The sequence below is a fragment of the Nannobrachium achirus genome (assembly GCF_963921795.1).
Source record: "Nannobrachium achirus genome assembly, chromosome: 2".
In the NCBI taxonomy this organism is placed as follows: Eukaryota; Metazoa; Chordata; class Actinopteri; order Myctophiformes; family Myctophidae; genus Nannobrachium; species Nannobrachium achirus.
The window spans coordinates 26,809,326-26,822,080 of record NC_137811.1 but is presented as its reverse complement, the minus strand read 5'-3'; the positions used below and the strand labels follow the sequence as shown (position 1 = coordinate 26,822,080).

General features: G+C 42.9%; 1 protein-coding gene across 1 annotated transcript in view; it reads left to right on the top strand.

Moving 5' to 3' along the window:
• Nucleotides 1–12,755, top strand: part of ascc3 (activating signal cointegrator 1 complex subunit 3) — a 296,191-nt gene that overhangs the window by 142,160 nt on the left and 141,276 nt on the right. Inside the window, exon 15 of the mRNA XM_080751624.1 lies at nt 3,691–3,825. Coding sequence (XP_080607750.1) covers nt 3,691–3,825 — 135 coding nt within the window. The remainder of the gene's footprint in view (nt 1–3,690; nt 3,826–12,755) is intronic.

Here is a 12,755-nt window from a genome sequence, read left to right as displayed (position 1 = left end):
GAAAACGTCCACCTTATGTCCGTTAGTCACGCTGTATCTCATTCACACGTCGTTGATTGCCTGCTCCCGCCTGTTGTGTAACACGCAGTTTAACGCGGCATCGCCGATTGCCTGAGCTCTGTCAGCTATGGCGATCCTCTCGCTCTCACATGAGTGTGTGTGCCGTATTTAGAAGCTCTGTTGTTTGCGACGTGCCGGTCGCTTCTTGCCGTTAGGGCATGTTACTTGTTCTACTGCAGGAACTGTCTCCGGTTATTATGAATTGGCATAAAGAAGTAAAAGATTTGTAAAGAATAATACATGTTATTTATAATGCACTTAACATTTCAAACAATTCTGTTTCAAGTGCTAAAAGAGAACACAACGTAAATAACTGCCTCCAGCAAGTGCCTTTTGAGTGTGATGCTGATGTATCGTATGGGATTCCTATTAAAGCTCATCTATTCTAAATCCAAAACTGTTTATCTTGTTAAAAAAGTAAATGACAAGGCCAAGAATAATCCATAATGGGGGTCTGGAGGTCCATACTGTTGAAGTCCCCCTCCACTCAACGTGTTTTTCTCCTACAGTTTCAGCGGGCATGAATTTGACTATACAGATTGTATTATGTGCAGAACTTCTGTGCCACCAGACCTCCTGTTTCACATTTTCCACTGGGTATGGTGTCAGGGAGCCTATACTTCACATCTCTGCCGGCTGTGTGCTGTCACCAATCACAAAAACCTATCATATGGTCCAATATGCAAATAACCACTTGCTGAAACTCAAAACCACTTTGGCCTGTGATATGGCCCGCTACATTTGCATAAGATGAATATTCATGAATACAGAATTTCTCAATGATGGGGAAAAAGAGTAGATAAGCTTCCAGCACCCTTTTATAGAGCTTTTTAAGGTTATATGTGAGAAGAACCTGGAGTGGGACATTAACATTTGAAAGCTAAAACACATTTTAGTCAACTTTTAAAACATTTCCCACAGACTACATTTAGAGCACCACAACATTGTGCAGTCCTCCGCCTCGCCAAACAGACCGTGGACTTTTCAATTTCATCTAAACGGCAGGCATGAGTGGTCTAAGAATGATGAGAAAATGCCAGTTCTACCCATGCAAAGTTTCTAATTCTCATAAAAGAACACAAGCATGTCCACATGTTACGGTGTTGTTAGGCATGTGCATTTTCTGTTTGTTGACCACCTGCTCCACAGTGGAAGACTCGAGATGGAACCGGGGTTTGGGGAGGTATGGGCACAGGTACTGCTTGGAAAGGATGCTGAGCCTCTTGGTATTGTTTGTTTTGTGACCAGAGCAATGAGTTTTATCAGCTGAAATGCATGGTTCATTAAGGAAACAATGTTCAAACATGTTCAGGCATAACAAATAAGCTCACAGGCTATTTTTGGTATTTTGTAATTGGGCTTAAGTGGTTGACTTTGGTTTGCTTCGTCTCCACCGAAGGGTAATAGTGTTGATTGCAGTGGAGCTCGCTATCAACAGTTCTGTCATAAATACCACAATTTAGCGTATTGATGATGATGAGCTTACAGCTGCATAGCCATAAACGTGTAGCCGGTTCTTCTACATTTGCTATGCAACTAGTCGTATTTTCATGCCCTTTCCTAACAGTTTTATGTACCTACCAACCAAACAATCCATCCATTACTCTGATATTTTGTTCGCTTTTTGTGTGTGTGTGTGTGTGTGTGTGTGTGTGTGTGTGTGCGTGCGTGTGCGCGTGTGCGTGTGCGTGTGTGTGTGTGTGTGTGTGTGTGTGTGTGAACACAGTGAGAGGAGGAGAGCCAGGGATCAGCCGTTTGGTATCGATTGTTGTTGTTTTTCGGTATTGATTGTTTTTCAATGTCAGCCCTTTCATGATAGTGCAAGTAACGGCCCACTTGACATCTAACAAAACACCATCTGTCTTCTGTTAATGGGGACCTTCTGCTGCTCGTACACTGTGACCCACGCTGCACCTCTGAAGTCTGGGGTGCTTTTGGGGGCTTTAGGGAAAGATCCAGTCCACTTGTTCTGTCTAATGTGGAAGGCACAGATTCTTGGTTCAACAAGACATTGTTGGAAAGAAAACATATGTATTTATTTATCTCACTTTCTTTCTCTCTCTCTCTCTCTGTCGCTCTCTCTTTTTTTGCTTGTGCAATCTCCATTGCAGGTGATTGTCCATATACAGTGATGTTAATAGGTTTTTAATGTAATGAGTCCCGGGACCCAAGGAGTGTCTTTCGGATGCGTCCCAGGGATATTTTATGGGTCCCACAAAAATTCAACACGTCATGTCATTTTGGACAAAGTGCATTGAATTGGTTATTATGGTTATGTTCACCGGTAATATCGGATGTTGACCACTTGGGGGCGCAGATAGAAGCTTTTACCGAGTCTTCATAATCAACAGCCACCTGTTATTTTATATACATCGATAATATATGGATCTTCTCAGTGAGATGTATCCTGTTTGTACTGTTACTGCTTCTATGGAATGGGGGAAATGCTATCTGCCGTGCTTGTGTTTGCTCTGCTGTACAGAGAACCAGTGGACTGGGTCAAAAACAGTAGATTGGGATTGCTTGTAGATCGGCTACTTTTGTTTTGAACGGTTGATCATAGAGGGACGTGCCGCCCCTCTATGGATGCGGGAGGGCAAGGCACAGGCGGCCGCGGTGGTCCGCGGCCCCGGCGGACCACCACAGGGACGGCGCCGCCACGAAAACGCTATAATCAATCAAACAGTTAGGCAGCCTAGGCTACATACATACTGTCTCAGATAGCATACATGCTAGGCTAGCTTGCTTCCTCCGTGTTGTAGTTGAGCCAATAAAGGTTATTTGACCATGTTCACCACGGCGTTAATCGTCGCTATTGTTGTAAAGACGCAATGAAGACCTGTGTGGCTTCAACACGTTGTCCAATGTCCACCACATCTATAAACTAACTATAGCGCGTGCATCCAGTTGTTATTGAATGAAGAGGATGAAGAGGACAGGGGGAGAGGAGGCGGGGTCGCTGTCTGAGCAGTGAGCAGACTCACTCAGTATACACTAACATAATAAATACAATATCATGAATTTAATGCTGTCGGAAAATACACGTGACGCCGTCAGCAAACGTTTACATTTGTAAGTTATATTTTAATTGGATACTTTTTCAGTTTCTTTTTTTATTCCAAGTTATTTTCCAATGGAGGTGATGCGTCCGTGGGACCCCAGAACACTGACGTGAATGCGTCTCTAGGCAACGTGAATGCGTCAGAGACGCGGGACGCGCACGTAATGACATCACTGATATAGAAGTTTAATGAAATCGAAAGAGAAAAACGAATCAATTTTCGTTCACGTGTAATGCCTCTAAATCAGTACAGCATCACATAGAGGCATTAATTGCACTGTTAAATGTTAAATATACACGTTACAATTTTCATTGCCATCGATAAATTGTGTGTGTGTGTGTGTGTGTGTGTGTGTGTGTGTGTGTGTGTGTGTGTGTGTGTGTGTGTGTGTGTGTGTGTGTGTGTGTGTGTGTGTGTGTGTGTGTGTGTGTGTGTGTGTGTGTGTGTGTGTGTGTGTGTGTGTGTGTTCTTATCCAACCGTGTATCTTGAAGCACTTTGTCCTTGACTAAATGACGTTGAATCACTGCTGCCCCTGTGTGTGTGTGTGTGTGTGTGTGTGTGTGTCAGGTGATGGTGTTCGTCCACGCCCGTAACGCCACCGTGAGGACTGCCATGGCCATGATCGAGATGGCCAAGAACCAGGGAGACATTTGCCTTTTCCAAGCGGATCACGGACCAGACTATGGCCAGTGCGAGAAACAGGTACTGTGTTCACGCTGTATTGAATATTTCCGTAATGCAGTGGTTCTCAACATGTGGGTCCTCACATGATTTTGGGCGGTTCCCAGTAGAGCTCTTCACAGGGCCCCCGTTTCCGAAATTGCCAGAGGACCCGTGAGACCCGTACAGGTTTTGGGCAATGTTTTATCATCACTCGGGTCTGGGGAAACTCGCGGCCGGCGGAAATGGACAAAACTGTTACGGGGCCACTCGGGTTAGGTTTTGTCATTTGATTGTTATTTCTGAACAGGTTGGAATCGGAAGAAATTTGATGGTCCATTTCGATTTCTGTACATTTTTTGATCTGTGAAGAGCTCTAGTTCCCAGATGACAATTAAATGTCAATGTAAGACCTTTTTATTAAAAAAAAGACCATTACTGCTTCAAAATTAATCAATAATTTGTGATCAACAAATCAAGATATTTATCTGTGGAACCTAGTCAAACTAAATGGAATGCCTCAATGTAGCCTCCAGTTCAAATATGCTAATTTTGCGGGGTCATGGCCTGAAAAGTTTGAGAACCACTGCCGTAATATAGACACGTATAGCCTCGTAACCCACACGTGCAGACACAGAACAAAGTCAACACAGTCTTCCACTTGCTTCAATACAACCATGGAACAAATATCTCTTTGACTCATTCCACTGGTCTGGAGAAATCACGAACAACAACACGGCAGGATATGATGTGAGTCGCAATGAAGAAATTGTGTGCACCGCAATGGTATTTTTTTTTTACTACACTATCAGCGTCTGTAACAAGCAAAAACAACAAAAGTTTTCTGACGTGTTATTGCTCTTGTAATTCGTACAATAACCACACGCTCACGTAGTGTACCCCGGAGTTATTGCCCTCTAACGACGAGCCGCACTGTGCCGGAGGAGCAGAGTCAGAGTTGCTTGCTGCGTAGCTGCTTACACACCGTGTGGATGAGGCTGCAGAGGATCGGAGCCCCGCTGACGTTATTTATGAGCATTTATTCATGAGATTTAAGCCTTCAAGACCGGGAACGCGCCTGCGTCGTGTTAGATTTGAACCACTTTAACCATTATTTTATGCTTTAAAAAATAGCAGATATACAAGCTCACAGCGTGGCACCGAGTGCCGCGCTGCGAGCTTGTAGATCAGCTATTTCTTGAAAAATCGTGAAAATGTGTCTTTGAATATCTTTGACCCGACTTCTAAATCCTTCCTCTGAATCAGTGGCTCTGAAACCTTTTCATGTCAAGGACCCCCACAATTACATGTATTTGGCTGCGGACCCCCATCTCAAAATATATTGTTCCAGGCACCCCCCCAGAAGCAAATATTTGAGTTAAAAAGTTTGCTTTGAAAAATATATATTGAAAATGTGCACAGAGTTTCAAGATTTTTCAAAAATAGCAGATCTACAAGCTCGCAGCACGGCACTCGGTGCCACACTGTGAGCTTGTATATCTGTGTATTGTGTTTCAATTGTTAAAGCATTAAATAATTAGGCCTAAATGCCTTAAAGGGGACGAAAGTGAAGGGGAGGCAAAGTAAGAAAAATTGAGGTCAGGCACCTCTTTAGAGCTGCTTCTTCCACGGGGAACAGTAAACAAAGAAGAGTGCGAGTGAGGGAGAGAGTGTGAGAGTGAGTTCGGAGAGAGGGCCCCTCCCCGGTGGAAATCACCCCGCACGGAACGGCCACCCGGAAACTTCATGGCGCTGACCGCGGGGTAATTAACAACTTAGCGGTGGTACAGTGCGCTCGGTATATCCTCCACCCGAGCTGTCTTCTGGATTAGCTTCCTGCAATATTAGCGTTATCGGACCATTATATAATCATGATCTTAGTTCTGCGAGGTAACTCATCTTCATTTCCCAGACTGCTGTAATTTTTACACTTAATACTTTGGAGGTGATGAGAATTGAGAAGGATTACGGAAGGAAAAAGGATGACTAAAAAGAGAGAGAGAGAAAGAGAGAGAGTGTGTGTGTGTGTGTGTGTGTGTGTGTGTGTGCATGTGCGTGTACGTGTACGTGTACGTGTACGTGCACGAGTATGAATGACACAGGCAAGAAGGCAACTTTCCTGAAATACCGGTACATTTGGCAGGTATGAACTTCAACAACAATAGACAGTGGGGGAAGGCTTCCAAACTGGCCCAAAAAACTATGGATAAATAACAAAAATGGTTGCTCCTCAAATAATGCAAAACATTGTATCAATGCTGAGCACAATTCATCCAGCGCCTCTATACTATATAGCACCTAAGATGGCCTGGCTTTGTACTTGTTCTGCTCTTGTTTCCCTCTACACCAAATCTCTCATTTCTTTCTGGTGAATATTCCACCAGAATAGGGTCGTGCTGGGGTTCGAGTGGTTAAAATCAAGGTACACAAAACCATCTTAGTTCACACAAGCAATGCGTTTCCCACTACTAGATAGATTTTTTGCTTGAATTCTGTATTAGTCAGAAATGTACACAGCACATTAAGGCTAAAAGGATTACACACAAAGAATCATCAGCAAAATACAAACTACTTGTTCTGCTCTTGTTTCCCTCTACACCAAATCTCTCATTTCTTTCTGGTGAATATTCCACCAGAATAGGGTCGTGCTGGGGTTCGAGTGGTTAAAATCAAGGTACACAAAACCATCTTAGTTCACACAAGCAATGCGTTTCCCACTACTAGATAGATTTTTTGCTTGAATTCTGTATTAGTCAGAAATGTACACAGCACATTAAGGCTAAAAGGATTACACACAAAGAATCATCAGCAAAATACAAACTATATGTACAAAAGAGAAAAGAGACAAAAGAAAGACCACTGTGGTCTCCAGATAGATGTTTTTCTGGCCAACTTTGACCGGTGTTACACATCCTTTTATAGGTGTATCACTGTCAGAGCATTCCGTTCCATTGCAGAGTAGTAGAATGAGAATTCTCCCATTTTTGTTCAAAATTTGGGTTGTACACATAAAATCATATTTGCTCCCTCTGGTGTTTTGGCAGTGGGTGTCACTCACTTTATTGTGAAAATAGCAGATCTACATGCTCACAACGTAGATCGGCTATTTTCACAATTTCTGCCTATATATTTGACAATTTGGACAATGTTTAATTTGCCGTTTTAGAGGTATTAAAAAGTCCTTAAATTGGCACTTTAGAAATGTGAAGATACCCTCTATACACTTAAACTTTATGTTGGTTTGTTTACAGTTGAGCGAGAAAGCAACAAGGTCGTGTATGATGTGATGTCGTCATCAAACGATAAAGTCGACTTCATTACTGAGTCTTCCTCAGCCTGGCAGCGTGTCTGAACGTGGCCACATGTTAAAGCATCTCTCTGCTATTGTTCTTTTACCCTCCCTTGTCTACCACTACGCGGAAGTAATCGTATAAAAACAGTACTCTTTTCATCAGGTTACTGGGAATGGAAACTGTTCACTTTGGCACAATGGTTAATTAGGCCCTAGTAATCAGCCACAGCCAGCCTCCCATGTAAACACCCACAACAACAGTACATGCACCTGCGTGTGTGTGTGTGTGTGTGTGTGTGTGTGTGTGTGTGTGTGTGTGTGTGTGTGTGTGTGTGTGTGTGTGTGTGTGTGTGTGTGTGTGTGTGTGTGTGTGTGTGTGTGTGTGTGTGTGTGTGTGTGTGTGTTCAAGCTGCATGGTTTAATCACTTAAACCCTACAGACTTTGTAAGCTGGGGTCCCCCAATGGCGGTGAATGCTCTTCATTCCGACATGCTGCCATTCCGACATTGACTTCTTATTGTCGGAGTGGCAGCACTTCCGTAGAGGTAAGGGTTAGGTATAGGGTTAGTGTCGGAATGGGGGATGTCGGAATGGCAGCATGTCGGAATGGAGACATAGAGCAATATAAAAACTAGAGCCCCCCTCCATGGGCTATGCTTGGTCAACTCCTGTTTTCCTTTTACACCAAAACTATTCGCAGATAGTAGCTACAAGCTAACAATGAGTGATGCAGCACCTTTTGTTTGCTATTTTGTTTGCCTACTATGACCACAACAGTGAACTATTCTGGGCCCCAATCGTGTATTTTAATGCAAGCCTACATGCATACACTTGTACCGTATGTGTATGGATACACTATGTGCTTGTGCTTGTGTGTGTGTGTGTGTGTGTGTGTGTGTGTGTGTGTGTGTGTGTGTGTGTGTGTGTGTGTGTGTGTGTGTGTGTGTGTGTGTGTGTGCACCTACACACATGCATGCGCGTACACTGCAGGATCCTGAGTTAACAGCGAGAGTTAAATGAACATTGGGGGATTTTGCTTGGTATGCTTGGGTGTGTAATTAATGGTGTGTGTGCAGTGAGAGAACACAGGGGTGGAGCCGTATTCTGCCTCAGAGGACGGTCAGTCAGACTCACACACTCCACATTTAAATCTCTCTCCCCCACAGCAGAAGGCGCAGTGATAAATTTAGTAACCTTTTCCTTTTATTCCCTCGGGGGCCCCGAGCCAAGATTGATGTGCCTCCTAATCTTCCCTCTGTTTGTATGGAAAATGTATACAAATCAGATCACTATTCATGCTTTTCTTTTTTTTTCTAAAACTGGAAATGGAAGACAAGAGATTATCTTGGTGAGCCTAAAAATGGTACATCGTTGGCCTGGTTATATTTGTGAAGGGGAAAAAAAGAACATTATTTTCGAGTTGTTGGAGAGCGAGCCTGCTCGCGTGTGTCTGTATGATCTATGTGCGTGTGTGTGTACTACTAATGTCTGCCTGCATGCATGCATACGAACGTTCTTAAGTACAAGCGTGAGTCTATGTATTTGTCTTGTCAGGCCTCATTCACAAAGCTGTACACTACAGTACGTATGTATATATTTACTATATCGTCGTTGTCGGGTGAAAACCTTGTATGTCCAAAACCGTTCGTTTTGCATTTATCGTTTTATAAATGATTTAAACTAGTGAAAACAGCCGATCTACAAGCACACAACGCCTCGCACCGCGAGGCGTTGTGTGCTTGTAGATCTGCTGTTTTCACTACTTTTGTGCGACGTCCTTGTATGATGAAGCAGGGCTTTACTTGCGAAAGAACGTACACATTTGAAACTTGGAGATACGAGGTTTCCACCCGACAACGACGATATGTTCTAGTAAAGACGGACAAGCGGTGTGTAAAGATCGTAGATGTATCAGATGAATCCCGTCTTTCGTTCGTAAATCAAATGTGCGTTCTCTTGTGCCCCATTTGCATTGTTCCACGCCCCATTTAACACCATAAAAGGCGACTGAAATATCCCAACACGAAGCCAACTTCACCGTGGTGAGAACTCTGCAGTTCAGTGGTGTTGCTTGTCTAAAAAAGCAGATGTGCAAACTTATGAAGCTTTACATCGGAACTAGGGCAGTCACGATTATGATATTTTACATGACGATTAATTGTCACTCAAATAATTGCAATTAACGATTTAATTGTGTTTCTGTTGTTGACAATTACATTCCTGTTTGGCTTGTAGGCTTTGAAGCTGCACATGGCAGATATGACACAACCTAAATATATAAAGAAATTACTTGCGTATTTGACAACTTTATACTTGAAAAATAACATTGATAGTGGAAATGGCAGATCTACAAGCTCACAACACATCGCGATGTAACAGTGAGCTTGTAGATCGGCTATTTCCACTATTTTTGAAATGTTTGAAAATATTAAGATTTTTCAAAATGTAAACGATTATGACGATTAAGACAAAATAATTGCGAGTATGTCAAATAATTGCGATTAGACGATTATGTAATTATTGCGACAGCCCTAATCGGAACAACTTGACAGCATGTAGACCAGTGTATTTGGCAAGTGAACGTGAAGAGGAGAGTATATGGCTCTCCTCTTTTGTGAAAATGTCTCAGAAGAAAAAGGTTAAACATCACAGGACAAAATAATATTGTGCTAATAAAGCATGGCAGGAGATATTACTGCTCAATTTCTCACTTTTGATGAGGTAAAAAACTGGGGTCCCATCCTCTTTTACAGTACTAATACACTTTAAGACATAATAAGACATAATAAGACAGAATAAAGCCATAATAAGAAATAATGTGTTGGTAATTAGAGCTAATATATTTTATTAGACAGAAACAAAGACAGAATAGTAGAAAGAGCGAATACATTCTCTGGCACCGTCACCTGCCGCGGAACTGCAGCGGCAGACACTGCCGCACGACCGCTAGTTCGACCAGCAGTCGCACTGCATCGCCGGCGATAGGACCAGCAGTCCCGCCAGTAGGACCGGCGGCCGCCGCACGGACCGACAGGTCCCGTAGCGGTAAACTGCCCGTCCGTGCGGTGGTGGCTGAGACAGAATAGCAGAAAGCGAATACATTATCTGGCACCGGCATCGCTGGTAACTGCCGCGGCAGCCACCACCGCACGCCGGCGATGCAGTGCGACTGCTGGTCGAACTAGCGGTCGTGCGGCAGTGTCTGCCGCTGCAGTTCCGCGGCAGGTGACGGTGCCAGAGAATGTATTCGCTCTTTCTACTATTCTGTCTTTGTTTCTGTCTAATAAAATATATTAGCTCTAATTACCAACACATTATTTCTTATTATGGCTTTATTATGTCTTATTATGTCTTAAAGTGTACTGCAAAAGAGGATGGGACCAAAACGGGAACACCGCTATCCAGTATAAATTATGATAGATTTATTGACCATCGAAGGGAACTCCATCCTTTGGATTAAAATATCCTATCCGCTGTCTACATCGTATAATGGACAGCGATTTCAACCAGGCTGGTTCATGAGATGGTAAAGACTTGTAGTCTATCGTGTAGCGTTCATGTGATCTGACAGTTTCATAGATTGTAAATAAACGATTTCGCCAAATTATGTTCACACGTGCAGAAATGGCAAACACACTGAGGTGTATGTTCAGCTCTAAATGCATAAGCCATGGAAAAATACATACAAATTGGTTTGAATTTGCCTCATGCCTATAACGCCGATATCCTTACTTCAAGAACAAGTTTAACAGACATCTTTTGAGATTCGGCACTGCAGTAGATTAGAGATTATCATGATTGATTATGTGTGACGTTATAGAGTAGATAATGTATTCATTATCGTATGCATGAAGAATAAGGCATTCCAAGCTGAACTATGCATGTTTTATCCCACATGCGAGTGTCCGACAGGCAGCAGACGCGAGCCTTTGTGTATCTTAACGAACCATCCACCGTCGGAATAGCGACACTCGTACTTGTGCTTTTTTTAGTATAAAACCTGTGCGTACCCACGCTTAGGGTGAATGAGGCCCTTTGTGTGTGAACCCCCCTAACTCGCTGCACAGTGAAACACTTATTAGCTCGCAGCAGAGTTGACATGATGAGCACTGCCAGACTCCATTAGTCTGTCTGTCTGTCTGTCCGTCTGTCAGGGGACGGGGCACGGGGGCTCATCCCACTCCTAAGCCCACGCGGAGATAATGCGCGGCTTATTTGCGCTCCAGAAATTGCCCTGCATTAATATTTATAGGTGTTTTTTTTAATCTCCAATATGCATATGTAGTGAAATGAATCACCTCCGAGGTCAGTCATATAATTTGGCATTTATTTATCCCTGCTTTAAAAGTCAGAAGTGATTCCCACTGTATTTTTCTTTTTCATCCTCTATCCTAATGTTCATTAATTGGCTTTATCTCGGGGGTTGGAGTGGCTGTCAATCAAGCTTAGATATCTTAATGCATCCACTTGAATAACTTCTCATTAAATAATGGATTTTTTCGGCGAGTTCATGACTGTGCTCTGATGTGTGAATGTTTTATATTTTGTGTGTGAAAGTTTTCTAATGAGTGCAGTTTACCGAGTGGGCGGTCCACAAGAGGGATGGGGGATGTGTGTGTACTTCTAGGTGTACAGAGCACCAAGCAGATGATAATAGCAACTGGTTCATCATAGGGCTATGTAATATATCAGTACTATATCGATATCATTGCGACCGAAGGTCGCAGTATACCATGAGAAATATCGTAGCTTGTCTCCGTCTGTGTCAGTCCTTCAGTCAGTACAGGAAGTACAGGAGGTGATGTCACGTGACATCACGTGACATCACCTCATCAAAGATCAAACCCTGGATATCCATACTGTGTCAGTCAGTCAGTCAGTCAGTCAGTAAGTACACATTTTTACAGTATATGGGTTGGTTCCCTTGTCACTGTGACATCACAGGTGATATCACAGGTGACATCACCTATAAGTCCATATATGGGTATCCCTTTTATGCCCATATATGAAGATCCCTGATGTCATTGATATATATCACTGGCCAGATGGCAAAGGCATGGCCCATAACTGTGTGGCTGGTTGAGATAGGGATCTCCATGTATGGGCATAACATATTATTGTATGTATATGGATACATATTATTATTAACACATATGGTGCCAACCCCGAGTTTCCCGAGTTTGTATTGGTACTAGTGCTGTGCCAACCCCGAGTTTCCCGAGTTTGGGCCGTTTTGGGGGAAAAAAAAAAAAAAAATCAAAAAAAATTTTTTCAATTTTTTTTTGGGACCTCCAGAAATGTATTAGGCATGATCGCGATCGCGAAATTGCATGTTTAACCCCCATACCAACCCATTCTTTCAAACATGGCAGCCATGTTTGTTTACATCTGAAGAAAACATAATGGCTGATAAATCATGAATGAAACAGCATCTACACACGTGGTGCATCATCTAGGCATGGGCGTGCACTTTTTACACACTTGCACAATTACATGGAAGTCTATGGTAACCATGGCAACGCGGGACATTGGCCGGAAAAAATCATTGCAACATAAGTGTTAATAAAGGATAAAATAAAATAAAAAGTCCATATATGGTCACTCCCAGAAACAAAATCCCTTTTATGCCCATATATGGAGATTTTCCACACCTCAATTGCATCTCATTGGCTAAGGGCCC